Source organism: Acanthopagrus latus, chromosome 21 (assembly GCF_904848185.1).
Source record: "Acanthopagrus latus isolate v.2019 chromosome 21, fAcaLat1.1, whole genome shotgun sequence".
NCBI lineage: Eukaryota > Metazoa > Chordata > Actinopteri > Spariformes > Sparidae > Acanthopagrus > Acanthopagrus latus.
Genome location: NC_051059.1, coordinates 23,278,065 through 23,297,857, shown reverse-complemented (window position 1 = coordinate 23,297,857; position 19,793 = coordinate 23,278,065). Strand labels below are relative to the sequence as shown.

The 19,793-nt window shown below is 42.1% G+C and overlaps 2 protein-coding genes across 2 annotated transcripts; both read left to right on the top strand.

The window, feature by feature from the left end:
- Positions 1 to 741: 741 nt before the first annotated feature.
- On the top strand, positions 742 to 19,581 carry LOC119011202. Its single transcript, XM_037084144.1, has 12 exons — positions 742 to 890; positions 2,510 to 2,655; positions 4,155 to 4,338; positions 5,861 to 5,946; positions 8,123 to 8,537; positions 10,952 to 11,109; positions 11,506 to 11,684; positions 12,410 to 12,511; positions 17,078 to 17,180; positions 17,629 to 17,807; positions 19,279 to 19,380; positions 19,513 to 19,581. Exons 2-12 carry the CDS (start codon positions 2,544 to 2,546, stop codon positions 19,564 to 19,566), a joined length of 1,674 nt encoding a protein of 557 aa, XP_036940039.1. The 5' UTR covers positions 742 to 890; positions 2,510 to 2,543; the 3' UTR covers positions 19,567 to 19,581.
- On the top strand, positions 9,699 to 14,990 carry rbp1.1 (retinol binding protein 1, cellular, tandem duplicate 1). Its single transcript, XM_037083718.1, has 6 exons — positions 9,699 to 9,838; positions 9,979 to 10,167; positions 10,952 to 11,109; positions 11,506 to 11,684; positions 12,410 to 12,511; positions 14,294 to 14,990. Exons 3-6 carry the CDS (start codon positions 11,037 to 11,039, stop codon positions 14,342 to 14,344), a joined length of 405 nt encoding a protein of 134 aa, XP_036939613.1. The 5' UTR covers positions 9,699 to 9,838; positions 9,979 to 10,167; positions 10,952 to 11,036; the 3' UTR covers positions 14,345 to 14,990.
- Positions 19,582 to 19,793: the final 212 nt, after the last annotated feature.

Sequence of the window (19,793 nt, the reverse complement as noted above, 5' to 3'; positions counted from 1 at the left end):
CACATTCAGTTTGTATGCATGTGCTATTTTTGTACCCATAACTGTCTTCACTTGGCACTGAGCAGGCTTACTCAGTTTTCCAGTGGCCTGTGAAATGCCATGGCGCTTACTGAACCTTCATATTATTCTTGTCCCTCTGCGACAAAGCAGAGTTATCGGAAAAACCATTTGCTGTACAGCCATTTTGTAATCAGTGGCAGCTTGCACTACAGACAGTCAATTAGTGTTCGACAAAGCTTCTCCTTTTCATCTGACAAGCCGCGAACAACAAAGGAAGGAAAGGTTATGAGGAACACGTAGGTGTTTGATGCTGCAACGCTGTAAAGGTCAGCTAAAGAGTGTAGTAGGTTTGGGACGCCCAAGCAGCTCAGTCGGCAGAGCGCATGTCCCATGTACAGAGGGTCTGTCCTCGCTGCAGCAGCCCAGGGATCACGCCCAACATGTGAACCCTTGCTGCTTATCATCTCCTCTCTCTCTCATCCCATTTCCTGTCAGCTCTACCTATGAATAAGGACATAAAATACTTTGAAGATGGAGGTGATTTTAGTAGGTTTCTTCTGGGAAGATGTCCTCAGTCGCACAGACTGCAGGAGAGGAATTATCGTCAGCAGTCTGAGGTCTCAAACAAGAAGGTCTGGATATTATAATAATGTTGGCCATATTTCTGGTGAATAATAATAATAATAATAATAATAAAACTTTGTTAACTGTGTGTGCAGTGTGTTTCAGCACCATGGAGAGCTCTGTCACTGTGCTCACACTCCTCTCCACCAGGGGTCGTAGTTGAGTCGGCGTTTCTCTGCGGAACCATCGAGCGCCGTAGCTCCTCGGGACGGGGGGAGCGGAAAGAGTGTGACACCGTTACCAAACAGCAACAATGCGCGAATAAGGTAACAGAAATATGTGTCATTGCCGCTCTTTAAATGTGTACTTTGCTGTACGATCATTTGAATGTGCCAGTGTTTATATTCATTCATACTTTCGCTCTAATGTGGGTGTGTCGCTCACTGTGTAGCTAGTTTTAACCGTTAGGCTAATTAACGTTAGCCGCTAGTTCAATGTCAACACCGACTGACGGTTTGTTTGTAGTCCTCCGACTTAAATCACATCGTAACAACCATGTATATAAAAGTCACAGCAGGTCATAGTTTACGTGTTTATTACGGCAAACGTGTGAACTCGTAACATTAGCTCTAACGAGAATGGCGACAGTCTCTGATGTGCTGAAGATAGCCTGCACCTGTCAGCAGTGAACTACATCCACTTCCCTACACAGGAAGTTACTTTGGATTTAAAGTCAATGTCAGGGAACATCTGACAGTTTGTTCACTGTCTGCTCTATTTGAAGACGTTTGCATGAAGTAGAAGAGCACTGACCTTCATTCATAATACCTCAGAAATCACTGAACTAGTCCTTCAGTAAATACCTAAAGATAAAAACCTCATTTGAATAGTATTTTTAATGCAAGTAGCTCTAATTTGAACCAAAGAGCAACAAAAACAATAATATGACATAAGGACAAAGACAGGAAACTAAAAGCAGTTGTAGAGGGTCTTTAAAATCATGGGTGAAGGCAAAACAGCCATGCAAATCCATCCATAAATAAATATTGCAAGGGAACATACACTTTTGTGGTAACATGACTGGTCTTTATTACATGAACAAAGTAGTTTGTGACGTTCAGACAGGAAGTCGACATTAATGATGTGATATAATTCATGATTAATATGCAAATTAAATTATACATCACAATTTTTGTTGTCATTGGATAAACTAGTAAAATCATGATAATGGTCTCCACCAAACCAAGTTGTTTTATTTCATCTGGAGAACAAGCTGCGTAGGCCAGCGCGTCTCTGCAGCAATACAGAATTTAGTAGTTAGAAGTTAAAAGAAGTTAAAGCGAGACGGCGAATACAAGAGAGCACAAATACATAGACACTTGTATACATACACATATACGTGCATATATGTATACATATACATCGGTTATTGAATTATGTAACAGAAGTGAAGTACGGTACCTGGCTGGGTACCTGTCAGATGTGATGGCCGAAATAAACCATCTTTCAAAATAGTGTGTTGAGTAATGCTGCTGTTAACTTCACTTTGGGCTCTCTACACAAACACGTACGCATTAAGACAAAGTGCGACTTCATTTGTTCCCCTCCTCCAGTGTCTGTCTCCGGCAGAATGCCACCACATATATTTTTGCCGGTGCTCCTAACTGCTTTGTGCGTCCCAGTGAGGAATGGCTTTGTTGTGGGTTTCCTCTCAGTGGGGTCACCTATGCGAGCGCTGTACTCATTCATTGTTAGGCTGTTTGATATGACAAACTCCCAACAAATGACAAATTGGTTGTTAAAGTAAATGCGGATTTTTCTGCACTGTAGCCTGTATAATGTTCGAGAAGAGGACTCCCTGTACTTGCTTGCTTCCGTCAGTCTTCTCTCATTTGCATTCCAATTCTCACAATGTTAATAACTCCCTCCTCTGATTTCCTCCTAGCTTCTTTGAAAGTGGTTTGAAGTGGCTGTCCAAGATGGCCACCCGCCGTGTGCCACTTGTCTTGCTCGCCTGCGGCTCTTTTAATCCCATCACCAACCAGCACATGAGGCTGTTTGAGCTGGCCAGAGACCACATGCACAGGACAGGTGAGATCTCGACCTCACAGACACTGTGTCTGCTAATCGTTTGTGTGTTTTATTTGACTTAACAGTTAACCCCTCAGGGTCAAAGCAGCTGCTGTAAAAGCTCCTCGATAATGGCTGCCAATTATTTTTATTAACAGTTAATCAAATGTGTATGTGTTCAGCGAGAGAGGGGTTGCTTACAGTGATTAACCTGTAGAGAATTATGACCCAGCTCTGCAGGCTTCTTAAACTCTAGCTCATACTTTTCTTTTACAGTCTAAAAAAAATTAATGGTGAGGTTTCCCGACTCTCATCCACCTCAGTTCCAGCTTTCCAGCAAACAAGCCCTGACAAACCTACTGCCTCTTGTTTATCTAGCTCCAAACAGACGACAGACACAGTTTGCTGGAGAAGAAGTTAGTTGAATCCAAGAGCTCACTGAAAAATGAATATTAGACTTACATATGTCAGGTTAACTCCAGTTAAATGCTATTGTTGCTTTGTGTTTCCCTCATGTGAAAACAGGCTCTTTGCTAACCCATTAGCTGCAAAAACTTAATGAAACAATAAAGGGTCCTAGCCTCCTAGTGGCCTAACATCGATTAATGCAGCTTGAAGGAAATGTTCACCCAAAGGTGGAAATTGAATCATTATCTGCTCACCCTAATGCTGATGGAAATTCAGGGTAAGTTTCCTGGAGCTTCATTGTAGAAGAGCTGCAGTAAATGGGGACTTGTTTAAAAAAGCAAGTTATTTAACATGATCATTTTATTGTCTTTGTTTCGGATGCTGCAGAGTCCAGAGTTGCGCTCCTTGTTTATGTCTTCTAAGCTCAGTCACCTTTGGTTGTGCTGTGTTACATGTGGTGTCAGCAGGCCCAGTCTTCTTACAACAAACCCAGGTCCATTCATTCGCAAAGCTGCTCTGCTAAAGACTGGTGTGGTCACATGGTCAGAACAACACGATTATACCTTAAGAGTTATACTGGGTCCATTCTCTCTAAGATGGTGTGTGAATCTATGCACAGTGCAGCATATAAGTGCACTGGAACATAAATAATGCTCTTACAGTTTCACTTTGACCCCGTACTCATAACACGTCAGGTGACTAATTGGAGGCCAATCAGGAAATCCCAGCTAGCTGAATGCAGAAGCTGTTCATCGAATGGTCTGTTTCCAACTCGGTTTTAAAACACTACAATTAAAATGATTTGAATCTGTATTCCTCAATCAAAATAAAAAGAACTGAACTTTTAGTCAAACTCATAGTTTAACTCTCTTCCTAAACCCCTTCAAATCAAATACACATAATACATCTAGCAGTGATGTGGTTTGATACGTGCGCCCTCGTCACCTTGTTTTTAAATGATCGGTTGTAGCATTTGTCCCCAAATTTGCAGTCTGACAAAGCAGTAATAACACTAACATCAGTATCTCTTAGAGATTACTACTGATTTATATTCCATGTCTGTATTGGCAGTCATGACCCAGAAAAACTGTATTAATCTTCTCTCCCTGCAGGCCAGTACCAGGTGGTGGGTGGCATCGTGTCTCCAGTGAGTGACGGCTACGGAAAGCAAGGCCTGGTGCTGGCTAAGCACCGAATAGCCATGGCAAAGCTGGCACTGCAGAGCTCCAACTGGGTCAGGGTTGATGAATGGGAGAGCCAGCAGCAGGACTGGACAGAGACTGTGGTCACCATGAGGTATAAAACATGTTCGCGTCAGAGTTTAAATGGCTGCGTGTGAGACAGTTGCCTCGGTCCAATTAGGAGAAACTGCAGGATGATATCAGCCGGTGGTCCTTCTGTGCTGCCTGTCACCTGTCGACACAGTACATCATTAATGACATCCACCGCTGCACAGGATATTTATAATACAGCAAGTAAATCCCCGTCCTTCCGTTGTAGAATTAAGGATGCTTCAGACACAAGATTTATCTCACAAAAATGTAATTCATGCAGAGTATTGAAGAGGCTGTGCCGCTTTGTGTGACCTGACATTGTGCAAGGACCTTTTTTGTGCAGCTGGTTAAAGTATTGGAGCCTAAATATCAGCGGGGAACAATCTTATAGCTCCATGTTGCTGTTGTTTCAAGAACATCATCATGACTTCACTGACATGATAAACTCGCCCTGTCATGTAAGATCTGAGCTAGAAAAATAAAAAGCTCTTTTGGGCTGTGCACTGACAAGTCCTAGTTGTACTTCAGCACCGGCAGAGTTCACAAGGATGTCCTCTCCTCTGACTGCCCTGCTGCATGCCAGCTTCTTCCACTGATTTAACAGAGTGTTGCCAGGTCCTTTGAGGCTAATTTACAGTTTCTGGTCAATTGGGAGCTGCCAGACTAGACTGGACCCATGTCAGGCCCGGGTGTTTCATGAGGGGGAAATCGGGGACACGGGCTGTTAAATTCACTGGACAAGTGGGAGCTGTGCAGTCGCAAAAGGCTGACAGACATGAATATGAGTAAAGAGAGGCAGGCAGAGGTGATGTGTATTAGAGATGTCTGAGTAATTGGCACACACCATATTGCAGAAGTTTACTGTGTTGAAACATGAAATTAAATTCTGCAGTTTGGCCCAAAGGGGATTAATCATCTGCCTCTCACACCTGCTGTATGTCATGTACGACATTTAGGCTTGCGTCAAAGACGTCTCTAACACTTTTCTTCACTGAACTTCTTCCAGTTTATTCACTCTCTCTGTCTCCCCTGCTCTCCATTTTCTCACAAATCCCCTCATGAGTTGACCCCCCCCCCTCTAAGCAGTGTTTGCGCAACAAGGGTGCTGATCAGGCATGAAGTGGCCTGTTGTCCGGAGCAGGCCACGTCACACGCCCTCGCGCACGCACACACACACACACACACACACACACACACACACACACACACACACACACACACATACACGCACATGTACCAGAGCACCTTTAAGAAGCTTTACTTGAACACAGTGAAGTTTTTCATTCATCTTTTTTACATGATCCTCAGTGACTCATGCATATTTCTCTCCTCACCCCACGTTGACAGGGATTTATTGGCATTAGGTTTAGAATAGAATAAAATAGAATGCCTTTATTGTCATTGCTCAGAGTACAACAGAATTTCAGTGCAAAGCGTGTTGCCTACGCCCAAACAAGACAGGTAACATATCACATGTGTACAACAACCTGTAACAACCTCACATGACATGACAGAAATGACCCCTCTGCCTGTCTTCCTCTCAGGTATCATTATGGCCGCATTCTGAAGGAGTATGAGCGGAGCACAGGAACTTACATCGGCTCCGATATCGACTCCAATGACTCCTCAAGTAAGGAAACTCTTTGTGTTGGGAACTTGGGATCAGCTCAGAAACTCTTGGACCTCTTTGGTCTTAATTCGTGGCATTGTGCTGCGGATTCTTCACCTTTTGGGATGGCAATTTCAGTTTCATCACCTTGGTGCCAATGTAACATAAATATTCATATGAATAAAAACATCTCAGCAACTATTTGATAAGTTGCCATGACATTTTCTACAGACATTCAAGCTCCCTAGAAGATTTATTTCTAGTGTATTTCATGATCCCTCTGTAGCAGGTTTTACTTTGTCCAAAACTAATGACATCAGCCTCAGCTGTATGCTGCGTGTAGTGCTAATTAGCAAACATTGGCATGCTATCACACTCCCTACTGAACATCTTCATCTTAGCATTATAAGGCAGCAGATGTTGTCAAAGTTGTGATGATCGTCACAATTTTAGGATCTACTTCTATGATGAAAAGCACGCCGTCTCTCTGCGTTACACCAGTAAAAAAACATCCAAGCTCAAAGTGTGCAGGATTTCTTTTTAATCAGTCGCTCTTCCTCAACCACATCATCACACTTCGGAGTAGAACACAGCATGCATCCGTCTTTTTCTTTTATCGTCAACTCTGCAGGGAGATTTAGGGAATGATTACCTTAAAAATGAACGATGGCAGTAAAACTGTATTTCACACTATAACCGTTAACTTTTGCAATTAATCTGTGGTTCGCATGCACGCCAAATGGTTCAGGGTCCATACGGATCACTGATCAACCCCGTTTCAATTATACCACAGCTACTTTTTAATTTTGCCGGAACAAAAACAAGCCCCATCAGTCGTGTAACATCAAACCAGTTTCAGATTGTACACTGGATCGGTGCCTTTGTACACCCTCACAGATCCAGTAATGAGGCTGCAGACTCTGAGATGAGAGCCTACATAATAACAAGATTCTTTTATTGTACAAAGCATACAGTGCTTCATTTAAAAAAAAAAAAAAAATCTGCATATCTCTTATCACATCTTTAACAAGCTCTATCAGTGTTGGGGTTAAGGATTCGATTAATCCCACATAATGTGCGCGTGTGTGCTCAACATGTGCAAAGCAGAAGCCCAAACGGTGCTCAGTGGTGCTAAAAAGCAGTGGTTAAAGAGTATTATGGATCCTTCTGAGACATTGTGGGTGTGCCTATGTGTGCAAATGGAGGGACAAACTCACAAATGTATAGCTACAGCTTGTGTGAACATAATGGTTGTTGAGTAACTGGAGGTGAGCCAATCACACAACGGTGCATAAAGATGAGAAGTTTGCTGACAAATAGAACTGCAGATCCAACAGAGACTTAAAGGATAGGCAGCATTTATTATTTAATTTCCTCTGGGGGAAAAAAAAATGTTTTCTACTTCGATCTTCTTTTTAGGTTATTCTTTTTTGAGTCCTCTCAACACAAATTGCAGTTCAAATTGTGTTTCTGGTGTTTTCATGATTTGTTTTAGCTTTCAGCAAAATGAATATCTAAGTTGTGTACTTTGCAGAAGGGGAAAACCAACTTGAGTCATCGTATTCTGATTATGAATTTGCCAGTTCCCTGCTCAAAATGTTTTCCTTTCCTTTCCTGAATATTCTCAGCATTTATCATAATAGTAATAATAATTGAATTTTGCTCCTGAATAGTCTTGGCACTCTGGGATCGGCAGTATTTTAGGCTCGATTGTGGACCCGCCAGTTGGCAAACGGTCACTGGACTGTTTCCATGTTTTCAAAACCAGCTATTCTTAAGGATTATTGTCGCTCTTTGCCATAGTGCCCAGAATTAAAGAACACAGAAAAAAAGGACTGAATTGTAAGTCATTAAGTGAAACAGGCTGATCACTGAATTACTATTTCTGGGTCAAATCGTTTAAAGGAAACCAAGAAAGGTGAAATCAAAATTGTACAGGTTACTTATGAAGATTAAGAAAATGATTTGGGTGGTCGAGGCGAGGCAAGATATTTTTAACTTCTTTAAACCAACAAGCATCATAAACTCAAAATGAATCTTTCATGTTTAGGAAGGAATTTAAATGAAGCCTCTGTGAATATATCTATTAGACATACCATGTTTTTTTGTTTGTTTGTTTGTTTTTTTTCTTATGGTAAATATTCAAAGAAAGCCTGGTGAGTGCAGAAGGAAATCTCATTCCCCCCTCTCCCCTCAGGCCCGCGCCCCGAGCTGAAGCTCCTGTGTGGAGCCGATTTCCTCGACACTTTTGAGATCCCCGGCCTGTGGCTGGACGACCACGTGGAGGAGGTGGCCAGACGCTTCGGCCTCGTCTGCGTCAGTCGAGGGGAGCTTCAGCCCGAGCGAGCCGTGCACGATTCGGACACGCTCTCGCGTTACCGTCAGAACATCTTCCTGGTGAGGGAGTGGGTGAGAAACGAGACGAGCGCCACCGAAGTCCGCCGGGCTCTGAGACGGGGGCAGAGCGTGAAATACCTGATCCCGGACTCTGTGATAGATTATATTGACCAGCACAACCTCTATACTGAGGACAGTGAGAGGAGGAATAAGGACACATTGCTGAGGCCGCTCACCAAACAGGCACAAGAGCCTGTGAAGAGTCTGGATGACTGATGGGTGGAAGGCTGCTGCGCGGCGCTGAACACGGGAGCCGTCGAAGTGTGAATTCAGCTCACAGATCAGTGATTCTCTTCAGGGTACTGGAAGCTCTGCTACCTTCCACTGCTCTGCAGCACAACCTGCAAAAGACTGCAAAGAAACACCACCTGGCACCAAAATGTGTTTTCCATTCATCACTTGTTTTCAATAAGAGTCATCTTACACGGTGTCGTGGTGTTTTCTGAATCATACACATCAAGTGTTGCAAATACTGAGCCTCATCTTTGTTTCAGTGTGAATGAACAGTTCTCATCCTTTGTAGTTTTACACATTGCACAGCATTGCAGAGTCAGATGTGTTGGAATAAAAACCTGTATATTTCCATGATTTTACCCGGCTGGCTGTTTTTTTCCAGGTTGCCGTTGAAATGTATACAATGTAAACCAAGCAGGGCTGTAAGCCTTTTAGAAATAATGAGCTCACTCCAATAAGCCCAAAAATTCCCTGCTGCAAAAGCACCATAAGAGGGTTTGAACATAAAGTCCTCAACTTGGAGACTAGAGTTACTGCAGCGTACTGGTTTCAAGGTAAACTGACCCGACCTTCTGAAAACTGGCCATTATCATGCCATGTACATTTGCAAATCTATGCTACTGAATTCAATTGTATTAGTGGTATTAAAATACAACTAGTATGTCAAGTTCATATCAAGTTTCTTGTCACAATATTTTGGGAAATTTAAAAAAAAAAAGTGTTTGTTCAACCCAAAAAACCTTCTGCTTTTATTCTTTTAAGAGTTTATTCTAACTGGTAGCTAACTACCTTCATGATAACAATAACAGTAATATTTGTTGTAAAGAATTGCGGAGAAATAGAGGAGCCTTTATGTTTTTATTATTTACTTATTTTGTAGGCCTGCTGTCAGCCTTTAAAATACCCCATGCAAAACCTCTGTAGGCTGCCTAGATAAAATAAGACACAACTTTACTGATCCCAACAAAGAAGGAAAGAAATGTGTCTGTAAGAAATTACACTCATCATAAACATTTAAAACAAGAGAGTAACAAAAAATGTAAACAATAAATGCCGGGATCAGTTCCTAGTAGAATAACTATATCTTATACAGGTTTAAGAAAGTGAGAAAGACATTCCTGGATCAGATCCACACCAGAACTTAATGGGGTCAACTCTGGGCCGAGACTCACACACCAACCAAGTTTGGCGGAAAACCTTAACGTGGTTTTTGTGAAATCCTGCCCACAAACCAACCGACCAACAAACGGACAAAGATGTGAACAGAAACTCCTTGGCGGAGGTAATGAGTAAAAAGCAGCGTTGCAAATACTAATTAAACAGGGCTGCCGCCATGTTTGCGCTCTCATTGTGAAAGTTTGAACTGCAGCCTGTTTTTAATTTCTTCTGTCATGTAAATCATAGCTGGTGTTTACTCTGCAGCACTCCTCCAGTGGCAGTTCGTCGTCGGTCTGTCCAGGTTCCTCATCATCTTCCACACACTGTGTCTGTGGCCTGCATTTTTTATTTATTTATATATTTTTTTTTCACCGACGGATTTAAAGTAATCCTGACAGTTGCTCAGCTACAGGAGGTGTTTTCTCACCGGGGCCGATGGCTGGAAGCGCCACTGTGAGTGATACTAACTGGCATCCTTTGAAAGATGCTGTGTGTGTGTGTGTGTGTGTGTGTGTGTGTGTGTGTGTGTGTGTGTGTGTGTGTGTGTGTGTGTGTGTGTGTGTGTGTGTGTATCTTTGTCTGCCTTCCAGTCAGTGAAGGATTTAGACAGCGGGCTAGCTGCAGCTGGCCCAAAAGAGAGATTATCAAATTAATTGAGTTACTTAAGCGAGACAAAAGATGTGACAGTTCCATTGTGCTTCCTTTAATTGTTCCAGTTGGATCATTTCGAGCTCAGGTGGTTCTGCCTTTGTCCTGCGCTGCATATTATCCACACTGCGTGCTCCATTCAGCCGCATCCACGGGCTGATCAATGTTTGTGTCATTTCACCCCATTAGTGTGATTGTTGATGGCCCAGCAGCATGATTATAATACTGATTTAAACTGCTCCATCTTATACAACCGAGCCAAGCCAAATCTGCCACACGTGGGACTCTGCATACCGACTCTTGTGTCAATTAATAAAAGGAAGTGTGTTCGTCCTAATCCCACACAGGCGGAGTAAGCATTTCTTCATCATAAAGTGCGCAAGTGTATCACACATTATGTATGCAAGCCACATGTTTCCCAGCATACAATGTGTAGGGAGAGCGTGGTGAGGATTGAGGGGGTTACGTGGAGTCGGCAGAGGGAGGGGGAGTGGGAGGTGCAAACGCCTTCTCCAATGGAAAAAAATGAAACCTGGCAGATAATCGGATTACAGCGAGTTTGGTTCAAATGGAGGCTTTTTGAACGCAGGTTCTGCACTCAGCCACAAGTAGACATCCACAGCAGACCTCCTCGATCACTGGAAGTAAGGAAAGCAGCAGAGAAAACAGCCAAGATGCCTGTCGATCTGAACGGATATTGGAAAATGATTTCCAGTGATAACTTCGAGGAGTACCTGAAGGCCCTTGGTGAGTAGAGCTCAGCTGGTGATAGTGGATGACAGGCCTGGTGAGGGACAGTATGGATCTGTTACAGTCAAAGTTTTTATTGTGAACCTGTAAATAATCCTCTACTATTAGTAAAAAGCCTCATATTTCATATGTAGTAGAGCAAGACTGCAGCCATCTGGTACTGTGTTTCATATCTCACATTGTATCAGTACAATAATGAGAGAAATTCACATTTGTTGTGATACTTCCAATTCCCTTTGTGTAATAACAATAGCTACAGTCAGACAGACTTCTTCACCTGTGTTTTTCAGCAGCTGTCTGAATCTGTATAAATGCACTAAACCGACCTGCGTCTCCTCTTCCTCCTCTCCTGTGTCTCTCTCATTTCTCGCCTTCCTCGTCGACCTGTTGCAGATGTCAACGTTGCCATCAGGAAGATCGCCACCTTGTTGAAGCCGGACAAGGACATCACGCACGACGGGGACCACATCGTCATCAAAACCCTCAGCACCTTCAAAAACTACAACATGGACTTCCATGTGGGCAAAGAGTTCGAGGAGGATCTGTCCGGAGTGGACGACAGGAAATGCATGGTGAGTATTCCCACAAATGTATTCAGAAGGGAATAACCATGATGCATTAGTTTTTTTTTTAAACTCTTGAGAAACTTGTCATTTAGTCGCTTCAGTGAAATTACAGCTGCAGGTGAAGGCACCTGTGGCATTAACACATCTCACAGTGGTATAAAAACCTGCAGGGGTGTAACTTACTTTTCTTGGCAGCACCCTGCCAGATTGAAATGAGCATATGGTGGAGTGACATTTGGCCATTTGATGAAAAAAAAAAGAAAAAAAAGGAAACTTTCTACTTCCTTACAGAACTTTCCCTCGCACATCTCACACGCTGGAGCTGATGTAATGAAGACCGATATCAGATACTGCAGAAGGAGAACTTTCGAGAGGCAACAGTCAAGACTCGCGCTTTTTTAATCAGATTGAGTCCGCGCATACTGAGTAGGATCAAAGATTATCTGTGGTCCCTCTTGAAAAACCTGTTTTGTATGCTGATTATAGATAAGCTATAAGCTGTTTGGAGGGTGGCTGAGAGAAAAAAAAAAAAAAAAGAGCCACGTGCGTCCGCCTGTATGTGCAGATTTCTATCAGGATAATTATTTTCAAGAGATTTTGGAGCCTCTGGCTCAGCATTTATGTTTCCACACGTGTGTGCGAGAGGAAACTGGGATCCACATGGTTATATTTTTAATTAACCCCTGTGTCATAATCACATTTTTTCCTCCCTGACCTGTGACCCCACGCAGACCACCATCACCTGGGAGGGAGACAAGCTGGTGTGTGTGCAGAAGGGGGAGATCGAAGGCAGAGGCTGGACCCACTGGGTGGACGGAGATGAGCTTCATCTGGTGAGAAAACAGCAGCTCCTGCCATGAATATTAATGCGTGCAATTTGGAAACTTTAATCCAAAACCCAAATGCCTCTCAGCGCTGTATGTGCAGTGCATATATTTTATTTTATTTTATTTTTTTTACTTGTGACTCGTGAATCAGCCCACCAGCCCCGGGATGTGTGCTGTGTGAGGTGCATGAAAACCTTGAATGCAAAGTAAAATGGAAAATGGAGCTCATGTTCTGACAAATCAATCATAATGTATCTGCATAGAGACAAAGGTCTGTTTTAATGAGGGAAAAAAGACAGATTTATATATTTGGATTCTCAGCTGTTCCCCTCCAGATCAAACAAGAAGACTGATACAAGAAAAAAAAAAAGTAAAAAATTAAACTTTTGTGTTTGTTTTGAAGTGAAAAGATTCTCACTCATCTCGTCTCGCTGTGATCCGGCTCGTATGAGCATCCGCTTCTGTCGTGTTACTATCTCGACTTTTCCAATCTAATGTCTGTAGAAGGACTTCATTAACTTTTTTCTCCTCTCAACATCTCCTCTGTGATATTCATAGTGCGGCCCAGCGTGGCCTGTAATGAAAGCATTAACATCTGAAAAGACTTTAAAGTAATGACTAGCGCATTACCATTTTCATTAGCTCAGCATTATCAGATTTCCCTCTCTCTGATTACCGCAAATCAAAGCTAAGCAAAAAAAAATAATCTGCCAAATTATTTGGTGTAAGTGATGCCAACAGATGTTTTCAATCAGCAGCCATGAAATTAGTTATTAGTCGGAGGGTCCCAGGAGCTGGAGGAGGGTTTAGATTAAAGAAACAGTGACCTCTGCTGGCAGAAAACCACTGAAGTGCTTCACAACATTGGTTCTCAAGCTGAGGGCTGCGAGCTAATATCCAGGGGTGGACAGACGGTTGTGGAGAGAGAAATAAAATAACAAATAGGACGACTTTTGTTTACATTTAATCACGCGAACTAGTGGTATAATTTGTGTGTTTGCACGAGTCGAAATGTGCGTGAGCTCTGAAAAAATCCCTCTTTTTTCATGATTGAGCACAATTCAGAGTTATTAACTCGACTAAAAATTGATTTAGAATACACTTAAGTACTAAGAGTAGTCGGTGTTGTTAAAAGTACCTCAATAAAAGATAGATAGAGATATTGTGTTGTAATACTACTTGGATAAAAGTCTTTCTGATTGCCTATAAAGTAAAATTGATTCAAAATGCAATGTGCAAAGTAAAAAGTACAACATAAGCTTCCAAAATGTAGTGAAGTGGAAGTATAAAGAAGCCTAAAAATGGAAATACCCAAGTACAGTACTGGAGTAAATATACTTAGTTAGTTAGTCCAATGCCTCCTTATATCCTTTACTGATAACTGCCCCATCCTCACACATAGTTACTGTTGCTGACTCAGACGAGCTTCTTTTCCCCTGTAAATCTACAATTTAGGGATAAAATTATGGCTTATGATCATGTCATCCTCAAATCTGTGTTTATTTTGTATATGTTTTTATTTTCTTTTACTTGCAAAGATGTAAGGTTACATAAAATCAGATGATTAAAAGTTAAGACGTGTCAGGAGAGGAGGAGAGGTCAAGAGGACAAAAGGGTTTTACAACGGAAGAAATTTTAGTAAATGCGACGAAGACTGAATAACAACAAAAAAGAGACACAATAAACAGAAAAACAAAGATATAGATAGACAATGATCCAGCAGATACATAGTTTGATTCTTAGTTTTGGTCAGTTTAACAGCTTTCACCTGTCCTCCGTCCTCTGCAGGAGCTGAGAGCTGGAGGAGTCGTCTGCCATCAGATTTTCAAGAAGAGCTAAGATGGCGCTCGCGGAACGAGACGGTGCCCCCGGCTGACACTCGCTCCCCAGAAACACACCAACCACATCACACGCCTCCGACGCACCATCCGACTTCCCTTTGGTCCATGCCAAACCCTCACCTGTTCCTCTCTGTTACAATCTAAGCTATCTTTGTCACGTTTGACAAAAAAAAAACAAAAAAACACCAACACACCAGCCATTCTCTGCCAAAGCCAATTCATATTATCACACAAGTCATTCCAGTGAGGTCAGCCTGTGCATCACGTACCATCACATGATGCATTACTGTATATCTGTCTCAGGGTGGGTGCTCTTTTGATTAACGGGTTAATGCATACTGCTACTGTAGGTGTAGCTGATCTGATGGGTTAGCCAGATTGATGGTGCTGAATTGACCAGTGGGGGAAGTGAGAGAGAACGGTGATAAGCTAATTGAAAAGGGTTAATCCTGGTGTAGTTCTCTTGAACGACAGCGGTGGGCGGTAGACGACGAGGCTATGAACATGATTGAGGGCTTTGCCACTGCTTAGTCTCCAGAATGGATAGCAGATAGGATGTGTGTGTTTATCCCTCCAGGTTCCTTTTGAGACCGCGCCATCGATAGTAAAATGAATCAATCAATAAAGTAAACAGTGCTCAATTATGTCATTTGTCTTTTTTTTTTCTCTCTCTCTCTCTGAGTGGTCACACTTCACGCCATTTCCCTCTTGTTTTGATTTGTTGACCTGACTTTTGTGGAAGATGAAATGGTTTGTTTTGGCAGGTCAGCCACATGCCAGACAAACAGGTGACATGACTGGTTGTTATTTACTGACGTCTCGCAGGCCAGCAGCCAACAGATCAGGTGTTGGAGGCTCCCTCCGTCTGAAAAATGCCTCTCCAGACACGCTCGGCCAATCTAAAAAGGGCCTCTGCTGGAGAATTTCATTGACTGAAGTGAAGCCCGCAGAGCTTCAGCCAGACAAGGCGAGTCACGCTGTGCTCTGAATCAGCTCATCTGTCAGCTCACTTTGTGCCGTGCCATTACCAATTGGGCAGTCTATATAAGCTGTCCAACTCACTTGCTCATTCTTTGCTGCTGCTGCTGCTGCTGCTGTTCACACTGAGCCTCTGCATCCTGCTGCTCCTTGTGCAAGCACACCCCGCCTCCACCCCAGCATCCACCTGCAGACTCTGTTTATTTATGGCTCCCCAGGGGATAGTTATTGATCTCTCCTTGCTCCTGCTTTGGCCGGTTAAAAGAAATTATGCTCCCAGGGAGGAGTCGAAACAGAGTCTGGCGCCAGAGTAAATTCTGCATTTGCATTTACGCTCAACAAAACGTTTATACTAAGTGCACGAGCTGTCTGGCTGAAAGTCAGATCATATCATTACGATCAGCGATCAACAGGCGAGCAGGTCAGCAAGGAGAGAATTTACAGCAGTCACTTTATTTATGAAACCCCCTCTGCTCAAGTAATGTGTTGTTATTTGCTGAATTGGATGTTTGCCCTTCACTGTGCAGAATGATTTATGCTCAGAGTTTGAGACGAGAAGATTGTTTTTCACATTCATTTGTTGACGCGGGAAAGTTTTGTTTTCTGCTTAAATCTGACCTTCTGTGATGTCACAACAAGCATGCAAGCCAATCACGGTTCAATGTTCAACTTACAGAGTGTGATATGGAAACCTGTTACCTCAAGCACGGACACTGGACACTGAGAATGACACCTTGTCTCGAGGAGTTAAAGTTGTAATTGTTCAAATTTTGGTCCTGGGTGATTTGGCGCCTCCTGAGGTTACAAGTGTAATGCTTAGAAAATAAATGTTGGCATACATAATCTGCAAAAAGTGGTTAAATTTACTGGTTGACAAGTGTCATATCATGCTCAGATAACGTGCATGTGAGCATTTCAGCACTTGTAAGAGTGAAACCGGAGACTTTGGACCAAAAACTGGGTATTTTTAAGTAGACAACGGTACCATTTTCAGCTGTGTTTGTGGCAACAGAACTGGAGGAACTTAACCAAGTGTTTCTTGTGTCTAATTCTAACCAATCACAGTACAGAATTAACAACTGAAAAACTTAAAGTTACAGTCTTAAGACACATAACTGGCTTCAACACAATACACAAGTTCTACAGATCCATTTTAATGGCTTCTCAATGATCAAAACGTTAAGCGTCTGAAATGGAAATATGAACCAATACCCACATTTAAGTAATCTATTTATTTTAATTCAAAATGAGTCACCGCTGCTGATTTTTTTTTCACTGCCACACCAGTTGAACTTTATTAACCTTCATGCTCAGAGTTCAGGCATTTTTCAGGCTCAGTATTTGATCTTTCCAGAGAAAAAAGATCAGATACACAAAGTTCAGAAATACGTAAGTGAGCACACACTGTTGGCAGAGTTACAAAACACCTCCCCCTGTCTGTACATTGTACACAGACTATGTATTTAATAGTGCATGTGAGAGAGCGGTGGAGTGTGTGGGTACCCTCACATATGCCTTTTGCAACCTGCCCCAATGGCCGTGTGAAGGCTGAAAGAAAAGGGTGAGTTTGCTCCCTCCCCTGCCAAAACGACTCCCCCTGCCAATCGCCTTCAAGCTATAAACTCACTTATCAATACTTTTCTGCCCTCATGGCCCCTGACTCCAATAAAAGCTGCAGGACTCCCTGCACCCTCCACTTTCCTGCACTGTCTAAAGTCTACACACACACACACACACACACACACACACACACACACACACACCAGCGTCGCAAGCTGACACCATGCCTGCAGACTTCAATGGGAGATGGATACTGGAAACCAGTGACAAATTTGAGGAATATCTGAAAGTGCTGAGTAAGAAACTTTCACTTTGGTTCGCACTTCTTTTTGTTCTGAGATATCTTAGTTCTGTGTTACAGGGTGATGTGACAGGTTGGACAAGCTCCACAAGAAACAAAATCATCCAATTTCATGCTCTCTTGATCTGCCTGTGAACGGTGTTCCTGTGTGTTACTGTTTGATTTAATGTGGAGTGAGTGCACTGAGGTTTTCCCTGAGGCTATTTCACCACAGAAGACTATGATATCAAACGCAAAAAAAAAAAAAAATTCAGATTTTAAAATGATACCTTGTCTGTGTAGAATGATTCATGCTCATGGATAGAAATCTGAATTTCACTCACAGAAGCGACTGAAACCTTGCACATTATCTATTCACGTAAAAATGTGATTTGTCCGCTGTAATATGGCTGCTCTGAAAAGGATAATATGTATAATCAAGACTCTCTCCGTTCCTGCCCTAGATATTGACTTTGCTACAAGGAAAATTGCCATCTCCCTGTCTCAGACTAAAGTGATTACCCAAAATGGAGACACGTTTGACATCAAAACACTGAGCACCCTGAGGAATTACGAGCGCTCCTTCACTGTTGGGGTTGAGTATGATGAGTACACCAAGGGACTAGACAGCAGAAATATCAAGGTGGGTCGACCTCTCGTATGCAGAGTCCTTGAAGTGACAATAGTCTGTGATAGTTTATCTGATGAGGCGATATTTTCCTCTTTTTTTGTGGCTTATATGATAATGTGAACGTTGTTATCTATGTGTGTCAAGGCAAAGACCGGTCTTTGATATCAGTGAAAACACATGCAATCCACAGCGGTGTGCCGATGGGACAAAATCAACAGAGATTAGCAGTGATGCACCGTTATACTGAATCTCAATGGATGGAGGACTTTTGAAAAAGCAGTCCAGGGAAATGAGGCTGAAACATCTTCTTCTTTTTTTCTTTTTTCTTATAATATCACTGACATCCAATTCCTTTGTTCTAAAAAACGAGATCCCACTGGTGCATCGGCTACCCACAGGCATTTTAACCTGTTGATCATCCAGCAACAAGGAAAACAGGAAATTCAAAGCATTGTATTTTTACTGTAGTAGAATTCATTAAAATATATTAACAAGGAAATGTAATGCTTTGGGGGTTTTGCCTTTCCAGGTATTGTGTTATGTCACATTTCTGTGCATGTAAAAGTTCTGCAAGGTGGAAAAGCCCAAAGTCCAGTTAAAAGGGAGTCACTGTCTCCCACAGAAAACATCTCCTGCACTCCCTGAAACACCTGCCCGTAAACTTCTGTGTCACTATGTAATAGGTGTTATATTAATATGAATATTTACATATTTATTATGAAATACACACTCCAGTCAGTGAGCAGACATACAGCTGCTACTGCTGTAGCTGCGTTATTTTAGATCACACTACCTTGCTCGGCATGGCCCGCCTTACTCTGCCTCTGATTGGCTACATCCTGCCCTTGAAGTACTGCGCATGTGCAAGAGGTGCTGCAGCAATGAACCATATGAGATTTGTTTTTATTCAATTTAATCAAAGTATGTGAACCTATTCTACCAGGATATAGTTACCATAATATGACCTATGTAAGCTAGTTGTTGTTTCTTAGCAATGTATGTATATAAAGTTGACAGGCGGCCCATTCTTACATACTGGAGCTTTAAAATGTGAAAATTGTTATATGTATTATTTGAGCTGTGTACATTCTGCCATTATCCCAGTGTTTTGCAACAATGTTTAAACCCAGAGAGATCTGTGATTCACACAAAGTAACAGTGCATTTCATTCAGTCGTTTGGTCACTATCACTTCTGACAGACAGTCAAAGGGTGAAGAAGGAAGTCTGCAAACAATAACGACAAAAAAAAGTTACAATTAGGAAACGATAATACAAACTGAAGATGAGACTGTGTACCTACAAATCTAACTTTGAGTCTAAATACTCTGAAATTCTTAAATCGCTGATCTTGACATTGTTATAACCCTGAAACTAACAAAACTACTAAAGCTAAACATTTTTAAACAATCAAAACTAAAATGAAACAGGCAAACAAACAAAAAGTTTAAATTTAAATGTTTGTCTATACATGTTGTCTTGCAGTGTCTGGTGACCTGGGAGGGGGACAAGCTGGTGTGCAGACAGAAAGGAGAGAAGGCCAACCGTGGCTGGAAACACTGGGTCGAAGACGACAAACTATACCTGGTGGGTTGATGGAATCTGTCATGATTATCAGATTTATGTGATGGATTTGAATCAGATCCAAAGTATCGGTAAAAACAATTTTTTATAGTTGTTGCTCTTGCTGATATTAACGGATTCATTTTTCTTTCACAGGAGCTGACGTGTGAAGATGTAGTTTGTCTTCAGGTGTTCAAGAAAAAAGAATAAAAGCCCCAAATTGTCTGTTTTTGTATTCATTTACTCTGATAACAAGGTCTCTTTTGATGCACAGTAACACATTTTCCTCAAACTGATGAACAAAAAGAATAAAGGTGCATTTCAGACAACAAACTGTGTTGTGTAAGAGCAGAGACAAACGTGTTAATATCATGAGTCAGCTGCAAGTTTGGCTGTTAAGGGTCTAACATTAGAAAAAGAAAAGTGATGGTACTTTT

What these genes read in the sequence shown, in the direction of transcription:
- rbp1.1 (XM_037083718.1), top strand. Translation starts at nt 11,037, where the DNA reads ATGCCTGTCGATCTGAACGGATATTGGAAAATGATTTCCAGTGATAAC. An exon ending in TGGACGACAGGAAATGCATG is followed by an intron (nt 11,685 to 12,409) that starts GTGAGTATTCCC and finishes GACCCCACGCAG; the next exon opens with ACCACCATCACCTGGGAGGG. An exon ending in ACGGAGATGAGCTTCATCTG is followed by an intron (nt 12,512 to 14,293) that starts GTGAGAAAACAG and finishes CGTCCTCTGCAG; the next exon opens with GAGCTGAGAGCTGGAGGAGT.
- LOC119011202 (XM_037084144.1), top strand. Translation starts at nt 2,544, where the DNA reads ATGGCCACCCGCCGTGTGCCACTTGTCTTGCTCGCCTGCGGCTCTTTT. An exon ending in GGAGTACCTGAAGGCCCTTG is followed by an intron (nt 11,110 to 11,505) that starts GTGAGTAGAGCT and finishes GACCTGTTGCAG; the next exon opens with ATGTCAACGTTGCCATCAGG. An exon ending in TGGACGACAGGAAATGCATG is followed by an intron (nt 11,685 to 12,409) that starts GTGAGTATTCCC and finishes GACCCCACGCAG; the next exon opens with ACCACCATCACCTGGGAGGG.